At 39.7% G+C, this 27852-nt stretch overlaps 1 protein-coding gene across 4 annotated transcripts; it reads left to right on the forward strand.

Annotated features, from left to right (window-relative positions):
- On the forward strand, window positions 1–27686 carry PANK2 (pantothenate kinase 2). Of its 4 annotated transcripts, XM_049699489.1 has the most exons (9): window positions 1–256; window positions 12859–13211; window positions 16364–16617; window positions 17687–17863; window positions 21117–21240; window positions 23574–23699; window positions 26816–26880; window positions 27003–27070; window positions 27368–27686. In XM_049699489.1, exons 1-9 carry the CDS (start codon window positions 1–3, stop codon window positions 27397–27399), a joined length of 1455 nt encoding a protein of 484 aa, XP_049555446.1. In that variant the 3' UTR covers window positions 27400–27686. The 4 variants fall into 4 exon arrangements, with proteins under 4 accessions (XP_049555446.1, XP_033271597.1, XP_033271599.1 ...); XM_033415706.2 differs by lacking the exon at window positions 27003–27070; XM_033415708.2 differs by lacking the exons at window positions 26816–26880; window positions 27003–27070.
- Window positions 27687–27852: the final 166 nt, after the last annotated feature.

Raw genomic sequence — 27852 nt, forward strand, 5'->3', positions numbered from 1 at the left:
ATGGGAGCGGGCCGGCTCGGCGCGCCCATGGAGCGCCACTGGGGGGTCTCCGCCTCGTCGGTCCGGGAGCCGGCGCCCGGCGGCCCCGATGGGCGGCGGCGGGAGCCACTGCGGCGCCGGGCGAACAGCGCGTCGGCTCCCGCCGTCGGGGCCTCGGCTTCGGCGGAGGGCGTAAGGCGGGACCGGCCCGGCTCTTACAGCGGCGCTACGTCGGCCTCCCGTCAGCGCGTCGAAAGCCTCAGGAAGAAGCGGCCGCGTAAGTGCCCGGCGGGGCGCCCTCGCGTTTCGCCCTGCCCCCTTCCGGCCGGGTCGCCGTTTTTCCCGCGCGGAGACAGTGCCCCCGCTCGGTGGTCCCAGGTTGGTGCTGGGCTGACATCTGGTTGGAGGCCTCGGGTCCCCCAACGCCGGAGGCTGCGTGTTCGGCCCCATCCGGCCTCGCGCGTCTGCTTCTCGGTTGTCCGAGTGTAGCGTCCGTACCCAGGACCTTTTCTCCCTCCCGGTTCTTAGTTCCTTGTGCATTCTTCGGCCGAGAATCGCATTATTTTTTTCCTCGGGAAGACTTCTTTTGACCCATTTTCACCACCTCCCCTCCCCCCTCAAGTCGTTTGAATCCCCAGTGTTTGTTTTCCGTGGATTTCCAGAGAGCTGCAAGACGTTACATCCTTTTTACCTGGAGATTTTGGGCTCAAGGAAAATGGTTGAGTTGCTGCAAGCCTAAAACTGGATTCCGTGTTGTGTATACTAAGCTTTGTCTGCTTTTCTTCCCATGAGAATTCGGGTCTTGTCTCACCCAGATTATCGCCTCTATTTTCTTTCCATCTTTTTGCTGGTACTCACGATTCAGTACTGTAGCACTCTGGGCATTAAGCCTTTCTCTTTTGAGGGAAAACGACTTCTCGCCTTGGCGGTTGCACATGCTCTTCCCAGAGAATCGGTTTTATTATCAGGTTTTATTTTCTGCATTGTGATCTAGTCCAGATATTTTCTTCTCTTTACAGGTCTTCAGTTTGGGTCCTCCTTCAAACAGCCATTGCAACTCTTGAAAGTATCCACTGTCTTGATACTCTAATATGAGTTTTACGATATAATAACATTTTACATGTGGCTATATATATTTTTTCTTGTCGTTGCCAGATTCCTATTTCAGGAAATCAGCTTGTTTTAAATGTAGATTATGGGAGTGAGAAAGTGGCAGGATGAGTGTGAGGTCGTGTTTTTAAAAATTATTATTATTTTTTACTTTATTTTTTTATACAGCAGGTCCTTATTGGTCATCAGTTTTATACACATCAGTGTATACATGTCAATCCCAATCGCCCAATTCATCACAACCCCCCACCCCCACCCCCCCGGGTGTGAGGTCTTTATTGGATAGTCTTGGACGTCAGCCCAACAACCCAGTTGCTTTAGTTTTATATGATTTGGATGATTAAATATTAAAAACACCCCTATTTTGCTGTGAAAAGTTTGAGAGTTTTAATTCTTTTGTCTTTTCCTATGTTCTTGAAAGAGAATTGGAAAAGAGATGATCTGCTCTCAACGTATACCGTTTTTAGAGCCTAGTTCCTGTTTTGAGAAGCACTTGATTTTTAAGCAATGCAAAACATTAGTTCCTTCGTGGTTTTGTACTGCCTCATTAGAGATGGATGTAAATTCCAGAGATTCAGCAAAAAGAATCACAGCCATGTAGCCAGCTCTTTGTGACCACTGGCCATGAGGATTCTGAGTATTGTAATTTCGGTGTTTGCCACCAGTCAGGCACTCTTAAAATTTTTTTTTCATGTACTCTTCTAAGAGCTTTAATAAACTCATTAGTCCTTATAAAAGTCATGAAAAGCTATCTCTTAGATAATGAGAACTAAAGAAATAAATAAGGTATTGTTTTCTTTCCATTTGTTCTTTCTGTACTGTCCAGGGGTATACCTGTTGGAGAGACAGTGTATTGATTGTGTATTGACCAAAGAATATACTTTGGTCTTAACTTTGAGGGAATTCAATAAAGATTTAATCTTTGTATTTTTTATTAGGAGAGTTGAGTTGGTGCCACCTTTCTTTTGTTAGAAAACCTCATTCTGATATCATTACACTACTTATCTTAAGGTAGGAGACTAGTTGTCATCGGAAACTAGAAGGAGCTGTTCAGTTTATCTTAGGAATTGTGGGCCCTGATTATAGTCATGTTCTGCCACACATGTTCCCTAGAGCAGTGTGATTCCCAAACCTGTCCCCACCTCAGACTTAACACATCATAGTCATTAGGGATGAGGTTAGGCATGTGTGTCTAAGAAGTTCTTCAAAAGTTTTAGATTAGCTGGAGTATGTCTCATAGGTCTGAGAGAAATACCAAATAAAGATTGGTTTAAAATGATGGTAACGATGATGCTTACGTGTTCATGTTAGACACTGTGCCAAATACTTCATAAACATTTAAGTCTTGCAGTTATCCTCTGAGGTGGGTGTTTGTTATACCCAGCTTCCAGATTAGGCAACAGGCTCAGTGAAATTTTCTCTTTCTCCAAGGGCATATAGTGAGTTAGTAATGGAACTGTGTTTTGATTCTAGGTGTCTGACTTCAGACCCGGTGTTTCTTGACTTTCCACATCTTGGAAGGTACATGTGATGTAGTTCAGAGTAGTGGTTCTCACATGGAATCACTCAGAAGCTTAAAAAAAGAAAACCCTCAGATCTGCAGAGGGGTCTAAAAATGTGTTTTGATTTTTAAAATTTTATTGAGGCATTATTACATACAGTAAAATGTACAGTTTTTACAAACGTAACAAGAGAACATTACATGCATGTAACATGTAACAAGAGAACATACATTTTAATCTAGGGCCCCAGATGTGCAGGAGGTGTGGGAACTCTGGGATCACAGTGCTTCATGGCAGTGCCGGGGGATGAGCTGGATCTTTGAAAGTGACTCCCAAGCATATTTTAGCACTCCAGGGAAAGCTTGGGGACATGCTGATTTTGGACTCATGCCAATCATGGAATTTCCTTAACCTCCATTAGTCTAGAAAATAAAGCTTTTGTTTGTAGCTTGATAATACTAATCTAGAAAATGGTTAGCTTTTCCTTGGTATTTGGGGCAGCATCAGTGTTGCCAGAATGGAACTGGTGCTGGGAGGTTGCCTTTTATCAGGTGCAGTGTTTCATCTTCTGTTAGGGAATTAGGAAGGGCCGCCCACTGGGAGCTCAAGAAAAAAGTTAGATTTCTATTGCTTTGTAGCCCATTTTTGAGGGACAGAATAGGAGAGGGTGCTTTTTAACCTATTGTTTTATCAACTTTAAACCTAAATGAAATAAAAGTAAACACGGCTCCTCTTCTTTGATGAATAATGAATATAAAGCATTAAGCATAACCTAAAAATAATATTATGCAGCTTGTAAAATTAAGTATGTTATTTTAGGGGCTCACGTATGAATTGTGCATTTAGATAGTATGACTGTTGAGTGTTGGCATCACTGCCCTCTGTATATCTGAGGAGACCATTAGCAAGGGGGATGTATGGTATTAAAAATATTTTGCTTAAACACATGTTAAAAGGAGAGATAAGGACCAAGATAATAGCCTGTAGGTTGTTTGAGAATACCTTATCAGGCAGTCATATAGCAGAATAGCTATTTTGTCTGGTTATTTAAAAGAGCAGTGAGGTTCCTTGGGCTTAAATTTATAACCTTGGGAGCGCTTTTCAGGTTCATAATTTGTGGTATCTTTATCTTCAGGCACTGTTCTTTCTCAGTTAATATTCTTTTTCAATTTTTGTCAGCAAGGTGGACTAGGATATGAAAACCCTTTATAATGGCTTAAAGTTTGCTTTCTGAAAGTGAAAGCTATCTTGCAGTTTTTAGTAGCGTATTAAGTTTTGTATGTTTATATTTCTTTTCTTAAAAAATAAATTTTATTTATTTATTTATGGCTGTGTTCAGTCTTTGTTGCTGTGCGCAGGCTTTCTCTAGTTGCGGCGAGTGGGGGCTACTCTTCCGTTGCGGTGCGTGGGATTCTCACTGTGGTGGCTTCTCTTGTTGCGGAACATGGGCATTAGGCGTGCAGGCTTCAGTAGTTGCAGCACGTGGGCTCAGTAGTTGTAGCGCATGGGCTTAGTTGCTCCGCGGCATGTGGGATCTTCCAGGACCAGGGCTCACACCTGTGTCCCCTGCATTGGCAGGCGGATCCTTAACCACTGCGCCACCAGGGAAGCCCTCTTTATATTTCTTGGATGTAAAATTTATTATTGAGTCTGCTGGTTTTATAGTAGGTAGTATTTTATAAGTATCTGGTCCCTGAGTTAAACTATTTTGGGAATATTTATTGAGGTCCGTCTTTGAAAAAGTATTTATTTATTTATTTGGCTGCACTGGGTCTTTCTTAGTTGCAGCACGCGGGATCTTTGGTGTCACGTGCGAGCAGGATCTTTTTAGTTGCGGCATGCGGACTTTTTAGTTGTGGCACGTGGGATCTAGTTCCCTGAGCAGGGATTGAGCCCGGACCCTCTGCACTGGGAGCTCAGAGTCTTAACCACTGGACCACCAGGGAAGTCCCGAGGTCTGTCTTTTAATATGAGGCCAAAGATCGCTGCCTAGACCAGTCTAGGGATTTGAGTTTGCAGTATTTTAACCACATGTGGTCTGGTGTAAAGATATTCATAATGTTGGAAAATTGAGTACACTTTTATAAACCATATATTTCTCATTGGAAAGCATTTCAGTTGTTGAGACCTATTATGAGACAGTGTGCTATTGATGATTTTACATAAATCTGTGAGGGAAAGTTTAAATTCTTTCTAGAAATGTGTCCTAAGTCAAGTGTACATTGTCTAGGTGGAGTACCTTAGAGGAAATATATCAGGAAATATGCTGAAGGCTGAAAACAGACTAAAATATCTGTGAAAATTAATGGAAAGACTCACTAATCAGAAGTGATAAAATAGGCCTTCTATTAGTGAGATAGGAATGTGAGGGCATAGCAAAAGTTCCTTGACTTTCCATGACTTTTCCTGCCAGAAACACATAGTGGTTTTTTTTTTTTTTTTTAATTTATTTTTGGCTGCATTGGGTCTTTGTTGCTGTGCGCAGGCTTTCTCTAGTTGCGGCGAGCGGCGGCTACTCTTCGTTGTGGTGCACGGGCTTCTCATTGCGGTGGTTTCTTTTGTTGCTGAGCACGGGCTTCAGTAGTTGTGGCACGCGGGGTAAGAGCGCAGGCTCAGTAGTTGTGGTGCACAGGCTTAGTTGCTCCGCGGCATGTGGGCTTCCCGGACCAGGGTTCGAACCTGTGTCCCCTGTATTGGTGGGCGGATTCTTAACACTGCGCCACCAGGGAAGTGCCACACATAGTATTTTGAATAAGAATTGGAAGGCTTATTCTAGTAGTCATCATGTCATAGTATATGGGGCAGTCTATCAGTTATTGATAGGAATCTAAACCCCCTTTGATAGGCTGAATGTTTAGAAATAACAGAATTGTATGGCCTGAGATATTATCAGAGAGCATGCATCTAATGGACCTCCCGTGTCTTTCATTATCTCTCAGATCTTGGATATGTAAATGTTTGATTAACGAAAAAATCCAGAAGCTACTAAAGGATATAATAAGGCTATTTACTCTTTCAGCCTTAGGCTCCTTATTTTTCCTTATATATTGTTGGTCCTCTTTATTTAAGGTATGTAAATTTTATTAAACTACTTTTACTTAAAAGAAAATTTAACCCAAGAATATGTGTTTTGTGCTGTTAAGTTTGTATAGATACTGATTAAGATACTTTTATTTTTATTTATTTTATTTTTTTTGCGGTACGCGGGCCTCTCACTGTTGTGGCCTCTCCCGTTGCAGAGCACAGGCTCCGGACGCGCAGGCTTAGCAGCCATGGCTCACTGGCCCAGCCGCTCCGCGGCATGTGGGATCTTCCTGGACCGGGGCACGAACCCGTGTCCCCTGCATCAGCAGGCGGACTCTCAACCACTGCGCCACCAGGGAAGCCCAAAAGATACTTTTAAAAGGACTTAGGAAATCTGAGTTTGAGTCCCACTTCTGCCTTTTCTTGACTGTGACCTTGGGCTCTTTTGCACTTAAGTTTCTTTTTCTTTAATTCTTTTTTTTTTTCTTTTTGCGGTATGCGGGCCTCTCACTGTTGTGGCCTCTCCCGTTGCGGAGCACAGGCTCCAGACGTGCAGGCTTAGCGGCCATGGCTCACGGGTCCAGCCGCTCCGCGGCATGTGGGATCTTCCCAGACCGGGGCACGAACCCGTGTCCCCTGCATCGGCAGGCGGACTCTCAACCACTGCGCCACCAGGGAAGCCCTCTTTCATTCTTTTTTTTTTTTAAAATATTTATTTGGCTGTGCCAGGTCTTAGTTGTGGCATGCGGGATCTTTTTTTTTTTAGTTGTGGCTTGTGGGATCTTTAGTTGCGGCATGCAAACTCTTAGTTGCGGCATGTGGGATCTAATTCCCTGACCAGGGATCGAACCTGGGCCCCCGGCATTGGGAATGCGGAGCCTTAGTCCCTGGACCACCAGGGAAGTCCCTGCACTTCAGTTTCTTAATCTGTAAAGTGGGGTGATTACCGTGCATGGTTATTGTAAACATTAAATAAACTCGTGCAGTAAAGTGCTTGGCTGTTAATAGATGCACATTTAAAACATAATAGCCATAAACTAATGTTTCAACTTTTTAATCTATGGAAAGGGGAGTAAGGCTTAATTTGTTTTAAGCATTACAGTCTTCCATTGGTCTTAGATATGTCCAAAACTTCAGATTCCAATCCTGTTGATTAGATATATTTGTTGGTAGAGTGCTGTGTCTCTTCTTTGCTCTCCACAAGGTTGGCATCATCTTAAAGTTGATGGTTAAAAGAATGGCGCTGTTAGTAGGAAAATAGGAATTGAATCTCCTTACTTCAGTTATATCCAGCACTGTTGATTTCATTAGTGAAGAAACTTTTTATTCTTCCAGTCGGGGCCAGACTTCATGACTCACGCCAGGTTGAGTTAGTCCCTCATCACTGGAAATGGAGTTTCTGTTGGTGTTTAAAAAAAAAAAAAAAAAAATCAGGGCTCTCTTTCTGACTGAGGTGGAATAGCTGTTGGGGAGTCAGCCACAGTGTTCTTTTTAGAATTGCATTGACATTGTTAGATTAATTTGGGGGAGAATTGACACTTTAATAGTATTTAGTTTTCCTTCCTGGAACATGATATATCTTCCCACTATTATGTCTTTCAGTACACCATTTTAATAGCAATCATGGATATTTAGTATTAGATTTATTTATAAATATTTTATGGTTTTTGTTATGCATGACTTTTTTTTCACGTCATTTTCTTGCTGGATTTTGCTTATAACATAGGAAAAGCTATTGGTATTTGTATTCTTTTTTGGTGTGTCCAGTTATTAAAAAAGATTTTTTAATTTTGTTGGCTTAATTCTCTTAATTTTTATTTTTTGGAGTGTATTGAGATAATCATGGTTTTTCTCCTTCAGTGAACTAATGTAAGCAAACCTCCTTAATTGGAATTTTAATGTGAAAACCATCCTTGCATTCCAAAGAATCCCTGTTGGCCATGGTGTATTATTTTTATTGCACAACTGGATTCTGTTGTTTAATAATTTAATATTTTTGCATTTGTTTTGTGAGACACTTCTTTTCTACTTTTGATATGAAATTAGCATGACTTGGGAATCTTTCTAGATTTTTTTGTGCCCTAGAAGCTCTTAATGGTTTGCCTGGAAACCATTAGGGCCTGGTGCTTTTTTGTTGTTGTTTGGGTTGTAGGTCTTTGACCTCTTTTTAAAAATTTTCAGTGCTTTTGATTTGTGTTTTTTACCTCATTTTGAGCCACTTTTTTATTTTCTAGCTAATCCTCTGTTTAGTGTACATTTTAAATTCACTGTTACAAAGTTGTAATTTGGCTTATTTGTAGTTTCTGGTCGTGTACCTTCATCTTCTTTGATCTTTTTTTTTTGAGAAAAGTTACATCTTTCTTTTTCTTAGATACACTTACCAGAAATTTGTCTGTTTTAATGGCTTTTTCAAAGCTTGATTTTACTGATCAGCTTTTGGCTTTGTTCATGATGATGTTTTTCTAATTTCATTTACATCTTGCTTTCATCTTTAATAACTTCCTTCTGCTTATTTTGGGTCTGCTTTATTTTTCTAGCATTTCAAATTGTATGTGACGTTCCCTTTTATTCAGGCTTCCTTCTTTTTGAATACATTTGATAAACATTTAAGGCTAGAAGTTTCCCTTTGAGTCCCACCTTGGGTAGACATCCTATTCCTTTTGCTATATAGTGTTCTCATTGTCATTCATTAAAAAATAAATTGTTTTGATCTCATCTTCAGTTTCGGAGTTAATAGAAATGAGTTTGAAGATTTCCAGGTGGATAGACTTATTTCCTTGTGTCTGTTGGATTAATTTCTTATTTTGAGGTATTGTGGAAAGTGAATGTGGTTTGGTTTTGTTCTTTGGAATTTGAGGTTCTGCTGATTTGTAGATTTGTCAGTTTCTCCTTGTTTTTAATATTTTTTGAAGCATATATCAGGATCATATCAATTATAGTTTTATATGCACATGACATAATTTTTTTGTCCTCTTATAATGCTTTTTGTTTGTTTGAATTCTTTTCAGTCTGCTAGTATTGTATTTGCTTTCTGTTAACATTTGCTTAATAAAGTGGAGTAACATTGTCCAGGCATTTGTTTTGCTTACCCAAATTCAACTATATAAATGTGGCAAAGCATGGTGACAGTGACTACTCACCGATTTAGTCAGTGAATATATATTGGTTTGGCCAAAAAGTTTGTTCGGGTTTTTGTAAGATGTTACAGAAACCTGAATGAACTTTTTGGCCAACCCAGTAATTGTGATCGAGCTTAGGGATGGTAGATCACTGTTTGGAGGGGCACCTCTTATAATGTGAGCCCTTGATAAATGCAGTATTGGTTTTGAAACATAAGGCTTGACTTTTACTATATCATGTTTCCTAAATGTAAGTCAACCGTTTTGTCAGTTTCCAGTGAGGTGCTTAAGATTTTGATTTATTCATTTTTGACTGAATGCTGTTTTCATCTTAAAGAATCCAACTCCTCTTTATGATGGGACTCTATTGTGGGTGTTTTACCGTTTATTTACCTTCAGTCTACTTGTATTATCTTGTTTTAGATGTATCTTTTTATATAAGCATATAGCTGAATTTTCTCTTCAGTCTGGAAGAAAAATTTGACGTGTCTGTGATTACTGATATGTTTGCATTCATTCCTGTCATTTTTTGTTTTGTATTTACTATACTTTTTTTCCTCTTTGTTTTTGTTTTTCTGTTTTCCAGTACGCGGGCCTGTCACTCCTGTGGCCTCTCCCGTTGCGGAGCGCAGGCTCCGGACGCGCAGGCTTAGCAGCCATGGCTCACTGGCCCAGCCGCTCCGCGGCATGTGGGATCTTCCCAGACTGGGGCACGAACCCGTGTCCCCTGCATCGGCAGGCGGACTCTCAACCACTGCGCCACCAGGGAAGCCCTCCTCTTTGTTTTTGAACTGATTTTTTCCCCCTAGTTGTTTGAAGGTCATATGTTCATTTTCTCTTTTTTTGGAGTTGCCTGTAAATTTTTTTTTTTAATTTATTTATTTAAATTTATTTTTGGCTGTGCTGGGTCTTTGTAGCTGCACGGGCTTTCTCTAGTGGCAGCGAGCGGGGGCTACTCTTCATTGTGGTGTGCGGCCTTCTCATTGTGGTGACTTCTTTTGTTGCACAGCATGTGCTCTAGGCACGTGGGCTTCAGTAGTTGTGGCACACGGGCTCAGTAGTTGTGGCTCGCGGGCTCTAGACCACAGGCTCAGTAGTTGTGGCAAACGGGCTTAGTTGCTCCGCAGCATGTGGGATCTTCCTGGACCAGGGCTCGAACCCGTGTCCCCTGCATTGGCAGGTGGATTCTTAACTACCGCGCCACCAGGGAACCCCAACCTGTAAATTTTTAACGCATTTAAACCATCACTTCTTTATTCTTGTTTAGAAATAATCAGAATCTTTATCTTCCGTTCCCCAACGAGACAGAGCTGCTGCTTGCTTTGACTTCCCTCTCCTTTCTCTTCCCTCTTCGACTTCCTATGTTGAAATCATGTAAGTATTTTAGTTGCAGATTGCTTATTTTCCTAAAAGTCAGCGTGTATTGCTTCCTGTGCTTATCATTGTTTATATAGCTTATATCTTCTTGGGTGCTTTAAAAAATTATATTGGAGTGCATCTACTAATTATTTCAGAGAAGGTCTTTGAATAGTAAATGTTGAGCTCTTTCATGTGTAGAAATGTCTTTCTCTTGCACTCCCATTTGAAAGCTGATTTGGCTGGATACGAGTTTCAAATTGTTTTCCTCATAACTTTGCCAGTGCGCTATTGTCTTCTAGCATCTGTGTTACTGATGAAAAGTCTAATTTTACCTTTATGTGATTTATGTATCTTTGTAGGAATTCACTTTTTTCCTTTGGGAGTTTTCAGGGATTTCCTGAAATTTCAATAGGATGTGACTATACATCTCCCCTTTCTACACTTATTAATTTTATTTCAAGCAGCCAATTATTCCTGTCTTCCCCTATCTCCCCCAGAAAATTTCTAGAACTCATATAACACAGATGTCGGACTTTCTGGTTCTGTGTTCTATATATCTAGCTTTCTTTCATACTCAAGAGGCATTTTGGGAGAGTTTCTTAGTTTTGTTTTCCATTTGTTTTTTCTGTGCCCATTTTGTTATTAAATGTATCTGTGGAGCTTTATTTTGGAAATAAATATTTCTCCTTTTTTTCTATTATAAAAGTGTCTTTATTGGATACAATTTACATACAATAAAATATATCCATTTAAAGTGTATAGTTCCATACATTTTGACAGATATATACACCCATGAAGCTCCCCTCTTGCCCCCAACAATTAAGATTTGGGTTATTACAGAAAGTTTTCTCCTGCCCCTGTATAGTCCTTCCCTCTCTCACTCCCCCAGCCAGTGATCTGCTATCAGATACAGAAATGATTAGCTTGCATTTTCTAGAGTTTCATATAATGGACTCATATAGTATGTAGCCTTTTGTGCCAAGCTTTTTTCACTCAGCCTGTTTTTGAGAATCACCTATGTTAAGTATATTGGTGTGTTCCCCCCCCCCTGCTCCCCACCCCCTGCCCCGCTCTTTTTGGTTTTGAAAGCTTGTCCCACAACCCCCAACTAGGAAATTAACATTGATAACAGTTCACAGACCTTGTTTAGATTTAACCAGTTTTACATAAACTCTTGTATGTGTGTATTTAGTTCTATACAATTTTGTCACATGTGTAGATTCTTAACAGCCACAACCACAGCTGGCAATCATTTCTTAATTTCTAATTTTTCTTTATGGTAGCTTATTCATTTTTAAAATTAATTTTTTTATTGAAGTATAGTTGATTTACAATAGCTTATTCATTTTACATGGATGAAATCTCATTTTACCTTGGAGGATATTTATGATTCTTTTAAAGCCTCCTCTTTGTTCCTGCAACTCTTTCCTTAGATGTTAACTTCTTGGTTTTGTGGTGTTGATTTTTCCCTTTTGGTGATTCTGGTTTATAAAGTGATCATCTCTGGTTTAAGGATTGCTATTCTCCTGTCAGTGGGTGCAGTGTCTGTTTACCAGTCTGTCAGGATGGATTGTAGGGGAGAGATGGGAAATACGGCCAGATGTGGGGGCTCCCCACTTCTGGGTAACAGCAGCTACGTGGATGTGTACTGATACTTGGGCTCAAGTGCCTGTGCCCAGTGAAGACTTTGCCTCTTTGGAGGAGGGGGAGGGGAGTGTCTGGCCTGTCCAGTTGTGCCAAGTGTATTTCCCCACCATATCACTATGACTGCACCAGAGCCTGCTTCTGTTTCCCCATGGCAGCTACCCCATCGACAGCTTGGATGGAGCACCCATCTGCTCCCCGCACCTTCATAGCTGCTCCCAATTTTTATAGCATTTCTCTTTTCAGGGTTCTGGACAGTTATTGCCTCTATCAACTTCATTCTGCTGATGGTATCACTTCTTGTTTCTCAGAATTATTTTAGAAAATCAGTAAGTTTATATCTTTAGTCATTTCTAGGATTTAAGGTGGGAGGAGAAGGCATGTATGGCTAATGCAGTTTATCTTGATCCAGTCTCCTTAAGCCATTTTTTGGGATGGATTTTTTTTCTTTTTTTAGCTCCTCCGCATAGTATGCGGGATCCTAGTTCCCCTACCAGGGATCAAATCTGCGTCCCCTGCATTGGAAGCGCAGGAGTCTTAACCACTGGACTGCCAGGGAAGTCCTGGGATGGATTTTTTGGGATGGATTTTTGGGGAATGGGTATTAACTTTGAAACACCTGTTCCACTGATGGCCATTGAAACCTGATGGATTGGTTGATACCAGGGTTTGAGAGAAATTGACCACTGGAGCTTATATGTTACATAGGGTTGGGAATTTCCTCTAGCCCTAGTTTGAGTACTAAACCAAAGCTCTGAAAAGTCTCAACATTTCTGTAAGGCAAGGGCAAGGATGAAGATTTTCATTCTCAATCTTTTTTTTCAGAGTTGAGGTTAATGAGTAGTCATTTTGCTGTTTTTTAATATTTCTCAGTGCAGTTTGGGCTTGTCTAAGAGGATTGTGTTGGCTTAACGTTGTAATATTTTTCTTCTTGATCTTTGTAATTCTTTTTTTAAGATTTGTTTCCAGATTAGACAGAATCATATTTCTTCTCCCAAAACCCTTTTTGTGTATATAGTTCTTGGAAACCTCAAGGTATGAAATAAATTGTTAATCTAATAAGTGTAAATTTAGTTTTCAGAAAAAAAGCTGTTCTGACTTTTTTTTCCTTCCCCATTTAGTTTTTCCTTGGTTTGGCTTGGATATTGGTGGGACCCTGGTCAAGCTGGTTTATTTTGAACCCAAAGACATCACTGCTGAAGAAGAAGAGGAAGAAGTGGAAAGTCTTAAAAGCATTCGAAAGTACCTGACCTCCAATGTGGCTTATGGGTCCACGGGTATTCGGGACGTGCACCTGGAGCTGAAGGATCTGACTCTGTGTGGACGCAAAGGCAATCTGCACTTTATACGCTTTCCCACTCATGACATGCCTGCTTTTATTCAAATGGGCAGAGATAAAAACTTCTCGAGTCTCCACACTGTCTTTTGTGCCACTGGAGGTGGAGCGTACAAATTTGAGCAGGATTTTCTCACAGTATGCATTTTTTAGCTTATATACAATTTATGGTAATCTGATTGTTAAAAATAATACCAATAGCAAGTGGTGGAATCATTTCCATCTCTAATGGAACTTGAATTTTCTTGAGTCAAGTTAAGATTAAATATCAATTAGTGATAGGAGTTGCCATCTAGAGGTTGTTGTATAGTTTACTTTTTGCCCAATTCAGATGAGTTGATGAGAATCAGAAGCACTAACAGCATAGCATTTTGTTGTTCTTTTAGTATGAAAAAATAGTAAAGCTGTAATAAGCACAGGAAGGAACTACCAGTGAGGAACAATATCATTGTCTTGAACAATGTGATTGAAAAATAATTTAAAAAATTAATGTCATTTCATGTTATAAAATTGTTTCCAACGTTATCTACCACATAATTTTTCTTATCCTCCTTATTTGTTTCTTGGCAATTTTACTATTTAGAAATATGAGGAACTCTGGTCCAAAGCAGTGTTTTTCAGGCCTCAGGGTTAGTCAGAGATGGTTGACAGCAGAGTCTGCTCTCCCCAAATGCCTTTTGATGTGTCCTGAGCTGCACACTTGTTAACAGGAGTCTGGATAGTAGGTGGAGTGCCAGTGGGCCCTTGATTTTGTTTTCATTCAGTGAACACTGTGTGTAAGGCCTTGAGGCTAGGTCATTTGAGGGTGGATGTGGGGGTAGATGGGAGAATTGATAGGCGAATTGGTCAAGGCTCTGACCTTCAGAGTGCAGTGTAGATTTAAAATATCTTCAGTGACCATGTTTTTAATGCCACCAATGAGAATGTTATTACAGAGATTCTGCCTTTGCCTATGTTGTTTTTCATTTTCTCCCTGCCCCCAGCCTTGCGTGTCATTGTATGATTTGTGACTTTGTCTTTCTTTGTCCTCTATCTTCTTTCTCCCATAACTGACCATAACCATAATATAGAATTGACATGAATTTTAAAACTGGTTTTGCATTCTTTGCTTGAATTTTCCTTGGTTGTTGGTTTACAGTGGTTTCTTTCCTACCTGTGAGTAAACGGGAAAGTAGGAGGAGAGGAGGTCCCCCTCCTTTGCGGTCACAGTGGACTCTGGATTATAACTGATAGGTAGAGGAGAAAACCTCTCGGTTTCTGGGACCCTGTAGAGATGCCTTTGGAACATGTTTGAATACCATTTGGGCTGTTACCGGAGGTTGTGTGCTGTGTGCTAATCCAAGGAGAGGTGCAGAGTAGATTTTAGACTTTAGGGATTGGCTCTTAGGCTGTTGGGATTTCTCATCTGTATGCACCAGCGCTGTCCTTGAAAACTGTGGGAAAATGAAATGCCTAACAAATCCTGTTTGTGCATCTGGAGTAACTATTATCTAATAAACCACAGTGAAGTATTTTTAAAAATATGGAGTTTACCCTGTTTCTTTTTTAATGTGAATCAGATTTCCTCACATTGTATTGAGTTTGCTTGTGGGTGCAACACATACATTATGAGTAACTTGAGTTAGTGAAATAACTTACGTATTTGGTCATCTGACTGTCAATTAGGCTGGGATTCATTAGGATTAATAGCACAGCAGGGTACTTCAGGTAACATGAATTATGGGAAAGATAAAAGGAGGTATTGGTTTGACATACAATGGCAGAAAACTACTTTTATTCCAGTAGGCTACCAGTGTAAAATGATTTTGCTTTGACATGAAAATGCTGGCACTTGAGATTCAAGTGTCAGGAAATCAGAATTGAATTCATTGTGGCAGGGAGGGCATGGGCAGATAAAATGACAGTGATGAACGTTTTCAAGGGCTTGGGTTTCCTCAGAGGAGTAATTTAATATTTGTAATTAGGGATTACTTAAGGATTAAGATGAAGTTACCTATTAACTTCCATCTCCTTTGGATCAAAGTAAATTGAGTATAATGTAATCAAATGAGAGTTGAATTAAAGGGAGAGGACTTGCAGGGCTAAACTTGGTTTTAAACAGAAATAGGTGCTTTAGGGGTTTGAGGCATCTTTGTATTTGTCACATATATTGAGTAGGTAGATAATGCTGGTAGCATTCAAATGGGTTAGAAGTTCATAGAGTAAAAAGTGAAAGTTGTTTTATATCATCTCTGCAAAGTTACCACAGTTAAAAGTTCATGTATCTTTTTAGTTTTTCTGTGCATGACTGTGTATGGCACATACACGTGCATATAAATATGGTTTTAAAGTAAGGCAAATTGGATCATGTTGTATAAAATATTTCTCAGCTTGTTTTGTTTTTTTTTTTGGCTAAAAACATGTCTTGGAGTTCTTCCCACTTCAATTCTTAATTGAATAAAGATCCTCTTCATTCTCGGGACTTCCCTGGCGGTCCAGTGGTGAAGACTGCACTCCCACTGTAGGGGGCACGGGTTCGATCCCTGGTCGGGGAAGTAACATCCTGCATGCTTTGCGGCGTGGCCAAAAAAAAAAAAAAGTATATATATTGATATATATGTATGTTTGTATAAAGATCCTCTTCATTCTTAATTGCTATACAATGTTCTGTAATATGAATAATAATTTAATTATCCCTTTATTAATTATTTAAATGAAATTAAGTTGATAACAATGTTTTAAATTTTGATTCTGCTAAACTCCCCACATCCCTTGAGGCTGTAATCAGTTTAAATAGTGAAGTATTTTACTTTCTAATTGGATACTTTCAGTCCTTTGGCTGCAGATTATTAATAATAAAGTGTGGCCTACTTTGATACTGCTCTATAGCCTTGAAGATGGTCTTTGGAAGGTAGATGTTGGATTCCTTGTGGCTCCTGCCATGTGTTTCCAGCTCCTTGCATCATTTAGACTTCTTAGAGTCTGCTTTCTGATGGGGCTGTGCCTTCAGCTGTGCTCCTGCCTCATGGTCCCCGTAAGCAGACATCTTGTTTTCTGCTTGGGTTTTGGCACATTTCTCCAGCTGCTGCGGTGGTTTGAATGTATTGGGTCTGTGGGAGCAGAATTCTGTCTTGTCAGTCCATCCCTATGTTTGTTGTCTCCAGATCTGTTTTGTAAAGCAAGCACAAATAGTACACATCCATGAGCACTTTTATGGTTTGTCTTATGTAGAGGGGAATGCCTTATTAAACAGAGTTTTTATTTCTGCTTGGCTTGTTAAAAAATCTGAATACATTTTTATTTCATTACAGATAGGTGATCTTCAGCTTTGCAAACTTGATGAACTAGATTGCTTAATAAAAGGAATTTTATACATTGACTCAGTTGGATTCAATGGACGGTCACAGTGCTATTACTTTGAAAACCCTGCTGATTCCGAAAAATGTCAGAAGTTACCATTTGATTTGAGAAATCCATACCCTCTGCTCCTGGTGAACATTGGCTCTGGAGTTAGCATCTTAGCAGTATATTCCAAAGATAATTATAAGCGGGTCACAGGTACCAGGTATGTCTTTTATATAAAGGTCATTGTTTATTCTTGATATCATAATGGGTTAAAACTGAGTTTTCAGGTACTGCATGTAAGAACATCTTCAAGAACCTGTTAAAATTATGTGAAAGATATGTTTCTCTGGGATTGTGCAAGCAAATATTGTTTCTCTGTGGAAATTCTGATTTCATGATCTACTTTTCTTTAATCTCTATTGCTGAAGATTTCACTACCATAGTTTCATAAAACATCTCATCAGCAGACTCATTGAGCCCAAGGTCCCTGCCCTCAGATAGTGTTATGATATGCATATACCATAAAGTAACCAAAGCTACTAGGTAGCATTTATAAGGAGAAGGCAAGGCAAGATCCCAGCTTTGAACTAGTTTAGATTTTACATGTATCCACACATACGCATGGCCAGGGGATGTCGTGAGATCTAGAAGTTGAGGTACTGAGCAGTAGAAAAATGTTTGGGGGAGGGTAGTCTGAAAAGGGAGGATTAGGTGGCAGATGAGAATGAATACCTTTTGGTTTAAGGATCAGCGATCACTTGAGGAAAAACAGGAGCTGGGGATTGGGATAAACAAGTTTTTGAACAGGTGTCAGTTAAAGAATGAGAGGAGTAATTTTGGGAGAGAAAACACATTCATGGAGGAGTTCTAGTCGGGTAAGGGGGGCTGATGACCCAGGGTGACAAGATGCTTGGATGAGGATGACTCGGGGCTTGCACTTGGAGAGAGAAAGGGAAGAGGTGCCACCATGGCCCTGGTGGGCTGATCTGCACCTGAGGCTCCTAGTATTCAGCAGGTGCCCAGACTGCATTGGGGACATGGGTAAAGAAGCGGGCCCTGTGTTTTGCTGCTTTGTTTGCTTGGCTTATGTGAATATGGTATCTTCAAGGTGTCCATTAGACACTTTATTTTTATCTTTTCACAGACTTGTTTCCTACTTAGTGGCATCTGTATGATTGGGATGGGGCAAGAGTGGGTTGATACATGAATATGGTTTTGGATTCATAAATACTACCTGCCTATTCTTATTTTGAAAAATGTTATAATACTATGTTTGTTTTTAATCACAGTCTTGGAGGAGGAACTTTTTTTGGTCTTTGCTGTCTTCTTACTGGCTGTACCACATTTGAAGAAGCTCTTGAAATGGCATCACGTGGAGATAGCACCAAAGTGGATAAACTAGTACGAGACATTTATGGAGGGGACTACGAGAGGTTTGGACTGCCAGGCTGGGCTGTGGCTTCAAGGTAAGGGAAAGGGACGTGTGTGCTCTAAGAAATACAAGGTAATACAGTGGAATATTATCAGCCATAAAGAAGAACAAAATAATGCCATTTGCAGCAACATGGGTGGATAGACCTAGAGATTCTTATACTGAGTGAAGTAAGTCAGACAGAGGAGGACAAATACCATGTGATATCACTTTATATATGGAATCTTAAAAAAGGCTACAAATGAACTTATCTACAAAACCAAAATAGAGTTACAGATGTAGAAAATAAACTTATGGTTACGGAGGGGTAAGGGATGGGGGAGGAAGAATTGGAAGATTGGGATTGACACATACACACTACTATATATAAAACAGATGACTAATAAGGACCTACTGTATAGCACAGGGAACTCTATTCAATACTCTGTAATGGCCTATATGGGAAAAGAATCTAAAAAAGAGTGGCTATATTTATTTGTATAACAGATTCACTTTGCTGTACACCTGAAACTAACATAGCATTTTAAATCATTTATACCCCAATTAAAAAAAAATACAGGAATAAAATATTAAGTATTGGGTATATCTTTTACCCTTTAAATAGCTTTACATACTATGAAGTCACCTGTTTAAAGTGTGCAATTTAGTAGTTTCTAGTATATTTATAGAATTCTGCAGCCATCTTCATAATACAATTTTGAAACATTTTAATCATTCCAGAAAGAAACTTTGTATCTGTTAGCTGTCACTCTCCATTCCCCCACCCACAGTCCCTAGTAAACACTAGTCTATTTTCTGTCTCTCTATGGCATCATACAATATGTGATTTTTGTGACTGGGTTCTTTCACTCAGCATAGTATTTTCAAGGTTCATCCATGTAGTGGCATGAATCAGTACTTTGTTCCTTTTTACTACAGAATAATATTCTTTGTATGGATATACAATGTTGTATTTATCCATTTATCCGTTGATTATCTTTTGGGTTGCTTCAACTCTTTGGTTTATTATGAATAATGGGGCTATAAACATTCATGTACAAGTCTTTGTGTGGACATATATTTTTAATTCTCTTGGGTATATACCTAGGAGTGGAATTGCTGGGTCATATGGTAACTCAGTGTTTAATCTTTTGAGGAACTGTCAAACTGTTGTCCAAAGTGGCTGTACCATTTTACAGTTTCACCAGCAGTATATGAGAGTTTAAATTTCTCTACATCCTTGCCAATACTTGTTATTGTCTGTCTTTCGGGTTTTAATTGCCTTAATAGGTGTAAGGGGATCTCTCATTTTGATTTGCACTTCCCTGATGACTGATGGTGTTGAACATCTTTTAATATACTTATTGGCTCTTTATTTTCTTTGGAGAAATGTCTGTTCAAGTCTTTGCTCATTTTTTAGTTGGATTCTTTGTCTTTTTATTATTGAATTGTAAGAATTCTTATATATTTTGGATACAGGTCCTTTATCAAGTATATAATTTGGAAATATTTTCTCCCAGTCTGTTGGTTGTCTTTTCACTTCTTGATGGTGGCCTTTGCAGCATAGAAGTTTTAAATTTTGATGAACTCATTCTTATCTATCTTCTCTCTCATCACTTGTGCTTTTGATGTCATGTATAAGAAATCATTGCCTAACCTAAGATCATGAAGACTGCCTTCTGTATTTTTTTCTAAGCATTTTATAGTTTTAGCTCTTACATTTAGGTCTATGATCCATTTTGAGTTCATTTTTGTGTGTGGTGTGAGGTAGAGGTTCAGATTCATTCTTTTGCATGTGGCTATATAGGATATATAGTTGTCCCAGCACCATTTGTTGGATAGACTATTATTTCCCCATTGAATTCTCTCAGCCCCTTTGTTGAAAATCACTTGACCATAAATGTATGGGTTTATTTTTGGACTCTCATTTCTATTGCATTGATCTGTATTTCTATCCTTATGCCAGTACCACACTGCTTTGATTACTGTAGCTTTGTAGTACTAAGTTTTGAGACTGAGAAGAGTGAGTCCTTCAACTTAATCTTCTTTTTCAAGATTATTTTGGCTAACCTGGGTCCCTTGACATTCCATGTGAATTTTAGGATCAGCTTGTTGATAATCTGCACTAAAAGGCAACTGGGATTTTGACAGGGATTGTGTTGAGTCTGTTAGGTCACTTTGGAAAGTATTGCCATCCTAACACTATCAGGTCTTCTGACCCAAGAAGATAGAATGTCTTTCCATTTAGATCATTGCTGTCATTTACCAATGTTTTGTAGTTTTCAGTGTACAAGTGTTATTCTCTTGTTAAATATATTCCTAAGCATTTTAGTCTCTTTGATGCTATTATAAATGGAATTGTTTTCTTAATTTCATTTTTGGATTGTTTAGAAATACAGTTGCTTCTTTGTGTATTGGGGCACATGGTTTTTAATAATAGAAAAGGCACTCATATACATGTTTGTTTACTAATTTTAGGTACTTTGTAAATGCTGTAGATTTAATTTTCTGTGTTTGTAGCATCTGCTCAATGATAATCAGTTCCTTTTCTGATTGGTTGGGTTTGTGATCAGGTCATAGTTATTTAGATATCAATTCTGCTGGTCAGGTACTTTGAAATACCTGATCTTCTAGGGAAATCTGAAACTCTTAAATAGTTTACTCAAGGACTCAGCTGTCAGATAAAGCAGTTTACCAGATGTGAATGTGACCATTTAGCTGAGTGGAACAGCTGTGCAGTTGGGGGCGAATTGCTAATTGAGACATCTTCCTGAAATTTAGCCTGGTTGCAGAAGGAGCATGGTGCCTTCTATGGATTTGAATATGCAGATACGTGGCGTCAAAGCTAGATTTCAGTGGAAACCACAGGGAAAGCCATTTGCTCATTCAGAATGCTTGGGGTGTGGGAATTCCCTGGCAGTCCAGTGGTTAGGAGTCCGAGCTTCCACTGCAGGGGCCATGGGTTTGATCCCTGGCCAGGGAACTAAGATCCCACAAGCCATGCAGCGTGACCAAAAATAAAATAAAATAAAATAAAATAAAAGTTCATTAAAAAAAATATTTGAGGAAAAAACTAAAAACTAAACTAAACTAAAATTCTTTGTCATATTATTTTAAAAAAAAAGAATGCTTGAGTTCTTGAAGTTGCATTTCTATTTGAGCAGATGCTCTGTTATTTTGTAATAAAATGTTTGAATATTTGAACAGTGGTGCCCTGAAAGTTACTTTTGTCTTAGTAAAGTAACATTAAGTTCTATTGAGCTGTGTTGCCTTTGGTTTAGCAGTGAGATATTTTTTTCCCATCATAGCTTTGGAAACATGATGAGCAAGGAGAAGCGAGAAGCTGTGAGTAAAGAGGACCTTGCCAGAGCGACTTTGATCACCATCACCAACAACATTGGCTCAATAGCAAGAATGTGTGCCCTTAATGAAGTAAGGGGACATGGATTTTTTTAGTTGCTCTGAGGAAAATACAGAACTTACTATGTGGGCCCCGCCTTGTATACGTCTGTTTTCTCTGAACAGTGCCTAAATGTAGTCGTAAGTGGTGGAGTTTGTTTCATTGGCAAAGTTAAAACATTTCACCTGTAGATTAGTCTTAACACATTTTTTTGTCCTTACTCAAGATAAACACTGCTACTATCTAGAAGTAGAGGAAAAGTAGAGGAAGGTAGGGAAGGTAGCCAGTATTGCAGATGATGGGGACTGTTGGGTGGTGGTGATGGATGGCCATGCTGAATCTAGACGCCACGCCCACTGTTGAGCTCTAGAGTCCCTGGGAATGAATCCAGAGGAAGGCACTGAAGCTGGGAGAAGACTGAGTGGGCCGAGGAATGCCCACCCTGCTCCCCCTCCACTGCAGCAGAGCTGTCTTTGTGCTTTCAGCTTCTTTACAGTGCTGCCTTGTAGCATTCAGGTCAAGCAGCATTGTACAGGGCTATGAAAGAACTAAGAATGACCTTCCCTTGGGGATCCAGTTGGTGCAGCTTTATAGCTTATCCCTATTTATACACTTTTGTTTAAAATTATTCTTTTAAATAGATAATATAAGCATGTGATTTAAAAAGGAAACCTCAAGAGGTACAAAAGGATTGTCTCATTTTTAGTTAAAAATACTGTATCAGTATGAAGAAATTAAGAATTCTTTATTTGAATATTTTAACACTTCTGTTTTCTTTGTTGCATGTTCCTTTAAGTCCTGTGCTTATGTATTTTAAGATATTTTAGTTGGTGTACATACCATTCTATGTTTTTTACTTAAATATTATAAATTGCATGGTTGTATATTTGATTACTTTTTATGTCATAAGTCATTCACATAGAACTGGGCATTTGGTTGCTTGCCAATGATAGCTCTGCAGTAAAGCTTTTTTTTTTTTTTTTTTTTGCGGTACGTGGGCCCCTCACTGTTGTGGCCTCTCCCGTTGCAGAGCACAGGCTCCAGACGCGCAAGGCTCAGCGGCCATGGCTCACGGGCCCAGCCGCTCCGTGGCATATGGGATCTTCCCGCACCGGGGCACGAACCCGTGTCCCCAACCCGTGTCCCCTGCATTGGCAGGCAAACTCTCAACCACTGCGCCACCAGGGAAGCCCGCAGTAAAGCATTTTTAAGCATGAAGCTGTTCCTTGGATGGATTTATTCTTGATAAGAGACTTATTCAGGAGTGAGATTTCTCATCTAAAGAATATCATACTTATGAATTGTGATAGGTATTGCCAAGATGCTTTGCACAAGGGCTGCACCAATTTAGATCGTTTTTAGCAATGAATGAATGGATTGGTTTTACCACAACTTGACTAATATTGGGGGTAGAATTTCAGTTAGTTGTTTGTTTTGCTAACTTTTTTTTATGGTGCCAATTTAAAATACAGTTTTATTTAAGACATTGCATTTTCCACTTAAAATACAGTGCTTATAAAGTGCAATGTTATTTCCTTTCCCTGTATACATATTCACTGTTCAAGTATCAAGAATGCCCAGTTGTTTACTATAGCAGCTCAGCTTTAAAACTGCCTTGGAATTTGCTACACATTTGGGTCCTTCAGTGTTTTTTGTGAAACAATGCTAAATCTATACTGGGTTGGCTTAATCAACCTCTTCAGTGGTGGGTGCGGAGGAGGCACCACCAGATGGAGGAGCTCGGCCCCCAGGCATTCCTCCTGGTGTGTGCCTCCTGCACTCTCTGGTACAGCTTGGTAATGATGGAGTTGCAGATTTTTTTCCAGCTCCTTCTGCTGATGTTCGAATTCTTCCTTCTCCGCAGGATGTAAGATCTTGGGTCACTCAGACATCCAAGGAAGGAAGCTGCCAACATCTGGAGTTCTTTGCTAACTTTTAATGGATCTAAAATTTTACTTTTTTTGCTCACTTAGTGAGGTTGAATTTTTTTGTCTGTGATATTTCTTGTATAATTTGCCTATTTGTGTTACTTTTCTTCTTTGAATTGGGTCTTAATATTTTTTACTTATCTGTATAAAACTTTTTATTTAATTGTAGTTATTGTTTGTCATATTTAATTCAAATGCTTTTCCTAATCTGTATTCTCCTGTGACATTTTCTGCCATACTTTGAAGTGGGTTTAGAGTTGTCTGGGGGTCAAATTTAAGTAGCCCTGGATCAACTGGATTAAATGTAAATACTTTTTTTTGATCAGCAGTCAACTTGCTGCTAAAAACTATGTACATGGTACTCTCTTTGGGGTAGCTTTTATGAGAGAACAGAAATTAAGATGAAAACTAATTGCCTTTTTTTTTGATGTGCTCAGAACATTAACCAGGTGGTATTTGTTGGAAATTTCTTGAGAATTAATACGATCGCCATGCGGCTTTTGGCATATGCTTTGGATTATTGGTCCAAGGGACAGTTGAAAGCACTTTTTTCGGAACATGAGGTAAGCAGACTTACTTCCTGTGACATGTTACCTTCATAAAGGGCATGCAGTTCATGCTGCGCTGGAATTTGAAGTAGTACTTATTTGTTTCTGTACTTGTATAATATGGTTTAACTTTGGTCATGTTCAAAAGCTGTTTCTTACCTGATTTAATGTAAGGTAGATATTTGGTTAATTTAATTTTGAGCTTCAGTTTTAAAGAAGAAAGTCTTGATAAACAGCCAGCTATATTACAGATGCCATATTCTTTTCTGAACCGTCCTTTATATTTTCCCCATTGCAATTTGCACTTACTTTGTAAATGCACTTACTCTGAGTTCTTTTTTCATTTTTTGATGTCAGTGTTTATGTATTGATGTAGTTCATGTGCCAGTTTACCAGTTATTTAAGATGTATGTTCTAAAAACAACTAGATCAGTAAAAAGCATTCCAGGATTAGAGCCACACTATCATAAGAACATAACACATAGACAGGCTATGTGGAAAAGAATAACTGAATTGCTCAACCTGATAATCCTATTTTGGAAAGTGCCTTTCTGTTTTTCAGTTTGAGGAACAGAACCAGAGCTATGGAAGGGACTTTCTCTTTCCTCCCCTTGGTTGTGGGGCAGTTGGACTCTTTAAAGTGTTAAAGTGGATTGTAGATAGTGTTATTATGAACATTTTTCAGAATTGTATTTGCCTATTTACTTTAACAGTGTTTCTATGAATTGACAGAAATCAAAGTAGGATTTGAAGTAATATGAAGAGGCTGTTTTTTCTTTTAAGGTTGCTTTAAGTTTTTCCTTTTAAGTTGCTTAAGTTCATAGTTAAAACCCAAAGTGCATAATTCCCCATATCAAAAAGCTTAAAGTTTAAGTTATCTAACTTTCTTTTTACCTCTAATCTTATTATATTAGTAAATCAGTACTGAATTATCAGTTTCTTATAACTTTTATATGCATCTTGCTTTTTGTGATCTTTGACCTGTTTTATTTTGCTTAATATTAGAATAAAAATAAATCCTGTTTAATGCTGTATCTTAGTATAACTTGCCTCCTGCTGAGTTTCTACCTCTTTTGAACCTTTTTCAAGGCAGAATGTGGAGGTTTCTTAGGTTAACTTTTTTTTTTTAACTTACGTCTTCATATCATAATAATTACGACATGAACCCTTTATGTTTTGTTTTTCCCATTTTGACTTCCTCTCTGGTTAGCCTGTTGGCTCTGTTTGTCTCTGTGTTTTCCATTTACATTCGTGCCTCTGGCTCTAATGTCGATCTCTGTACTTCTGGAACTCTGATTATTTTAGGTTCTCTGAGTCATGAAATATTCTCCTGTCTGCACACTGAAGTCAGTGTGTCTACTGTTGTGAAAGCTTTGTATAGATTCTTCTCAAGCCTTTCTCTTTCATTGTTTACTGTTCTCATCTTACACTTCTTGGCTTGTAACAACCTCTGTCTTTTACTAGATAGTAGCTTTTGGGTCTTCAGTGGAACTCACTATAATGGTTAACTTTATCCCTTCTTCTTTTGTTGTAAAATAAAACACAGATAGAGAAAACCACTTTATATGTAAAGCTAACTGTTACAAAGTGAACACCCTTGGGACTTCCTTGGCGGTCCAGCAGTTAAAGCGGTGTGCTTCCACTGCAGGGGGCGTAGGTTCCATCCCTGGTCAGGGAACTAAGTTCCTGCGTGCTGCGGCCAAAAAAATTAAAAAAATAAAATAAAATAAATAAAGTGAACACCCTTGAATTCTGTCCTCTGGCTGTAATTGTGGGTTTCTGAGTGTGGCTGAGTCTTGCTCAGTTGTGTCCCTTCTACAGTTTCTGACTTTCTCTCATAATACATTCATGTGGCTGCTTACTTATTTATTTTTTATTATTTTTAATATTTATTTACTTGGCTGCGTCAGGTCTTAGTTGCGGCAAACGGGATCTTCGTTGTGGCATGCGGTATCTTTCTTTTTGGCATGCGGGCTGTTTGTTGCAGTGCGCAGGCTTTTCTAGTTGAGGTGTGCGGGCGAGTGCATGGGCTCTGTAGTTGTGGCGCACGGGCTTAGTTGCCCTGCGGCATGTGGGATCTTAGTTCCCTGACCAGGGATTGAACCTGTGTTCCCTGTATCGGAAGGCAGATGCTTAACCACTGGACCACTGGGGAAGTCCCCGTGGCTGCTTATTTTTAAAGCCAAAAAAGAGTGAAAGGGCAGGCCTCTCTGTTGTGTGGCCACATGTTCTTTGGAGAAGCTTTTCTTGGAAAATAGACTAAACCTTAGTTATTTATATTTCAGAGACTTCTCATATGTTCTTTTTTTTTAAAAAAAATATTTATTTATGGCTGAGTTGGGTCTTCGTTATAGTGCGTGGGCTTCTTATTTTGGTGGCTTCTCTTGTTGCGGAGCACGGGCTCTAGAGTGCAGGTTCAGTAGTTGTAGCGCACTGGCTTAGTTGCTCCGCAGCATGTGGGATCTTCCGGACCAGGACTCGAACCCGTGTCCCCTGCATTGGCAGGCAGATTCTTAACCACTGTGCCACCAGGGAAGTCCCTCATATGTTCTTCTAATCCATAGCAGGTCTTCCAGGATCTTCCCATATTCCTTTTTCAGTCACTTCTTTCTTTCTTACAGTACTTTACTATCTGATTGCATCCTTTGGAGACCTTGATGGATTCTGTATCGTTGTACGATTATTCTCTGATTCCTGCTGATTTCTGCCAGTATGGGTTTTGCCTCATTTTCTTTTATATTTAATCCTTGTTTAGGTTTCTTGTTTGGGTTGTCATGTCTTGGTTGTATTTGGCCTTGATTACTTACTTCAGGAGATGGTCCTGTAATGTCTTCAGCTGCTGCTTCTCTGTCTCATGCCTCTGCCTTCCCCTCAGTTGCTTCTGTTCTTCAGATGTTGCTCCTCTGTCCTCACCCTTCTCTACATGTTGCCTGAAGGTTCTGTTGTCCAATTCTCTGCTGCTCACCTCTGCCAGTACTGCCCTGACTGCTGCCCCGCTCCAAATCCAGACATCCGGTGACTTTCTGGGTGTAGCTGCTTGGCTGCCTGGGGCACCTCAGCTTTGCACATCCTGTATGGAACCCTCTTCCTTGCTCTCCACATCTCTTGCTCCTGTGTCCTTGTTCTCTCAGGGGTGGTGTGACCAGATGTATGGGAGGGACATCAACATGTCTGCCACCCTCATCCGCTTCTTCAGGCGAGTCTTGAACCCATCCCACCCCCATCTTTCCACCCTCAGCCCAGCTAGCCCTCGCCCTCTGTGACCTGTCCCCGCTTCTCCTTCATTGCACTTCATGTCTCATCTTCCCTTCATTCCAGAGTTGTCTGGAAATGCTCCAGGCCCCCCTGTTGCTTCTCACCGCCTCATTCTGCAGGAGACGGCCCAGGTACCGTCCTTTACCAGGGGTAACTGGGCTGCTCTGGGCCTCATAACTTGCGGAGCCCCAATTGTGGGCTCTGGTCTGATGTGCCAGAGTGTCCTTCCCCCGCTGCCTGGGAGCTCTGCAGAGCTTCTCTGCTCCCAGGCTGGCCTTGGGCTCAGCAAAATGGGAGTCAGGAAATGGGTGTCAGGAATTAAGGGCTGTGTTGGCTTTAATGCTAGTAATCATATTTATGGTAATTTAAATAAGTCAAAGGAGAATTGCTCTTATTTTTTTCTTTCTTTTTCTTTTTTTTTTTTTCAGGGTTATTTTGGAGCTGTTGGAGCACTCCTTGAGCTATTGAAGATCCCCTGATTGTTACCTGGGGAGGGGTTCCTGGAACCTTCCACAATGGGATTTGTGGACTTGTTTTTTTAAGAGACTTACTCAGTTTTATGATTGTGTACTACCTGAATCAAAGCGAGAAAGGACAAATGTATTTTTCTAAGTCATCAAGATAAATCTTAATAACCAGTAAGGAAAGATACATATTAAAAAAAAAAAAGTGGACCATGTCCATGTCGGTGAGAATTCTCTGTATTTAAGTTGCTCTTCAGTATAGCTTTGTTCAACTTGCTGTGTATTTTTGAAATTCAGCATCACTTTGTGGAGCCACTTCAGGGGAGGAGAGCTGTTCTGTGTTCAACGGGCTGTGGTTTTGTGTCCTGTTGAACTAGCTAAATGTAAGGCAAGCTATTGATACTATGTATTATAATCTAATCACAATTTTATCAGTGAGGCCTTGGAGA

This window comes from Orcinus orca, chromosome 16 (genome assembly GCF_937001465.1).
Source record: "Orcinus orca chromosome 16, mOrcOrc1.1, whole genome shotgun sequence".
In the NCBI taxonomy this organism is placed as follows: domain Eukaryota; kingdom Metazoa; phylum Chordata; class Mammalia; order Artiodactyla; family Delphinidae; genus Orcinus; species Orcinus orca.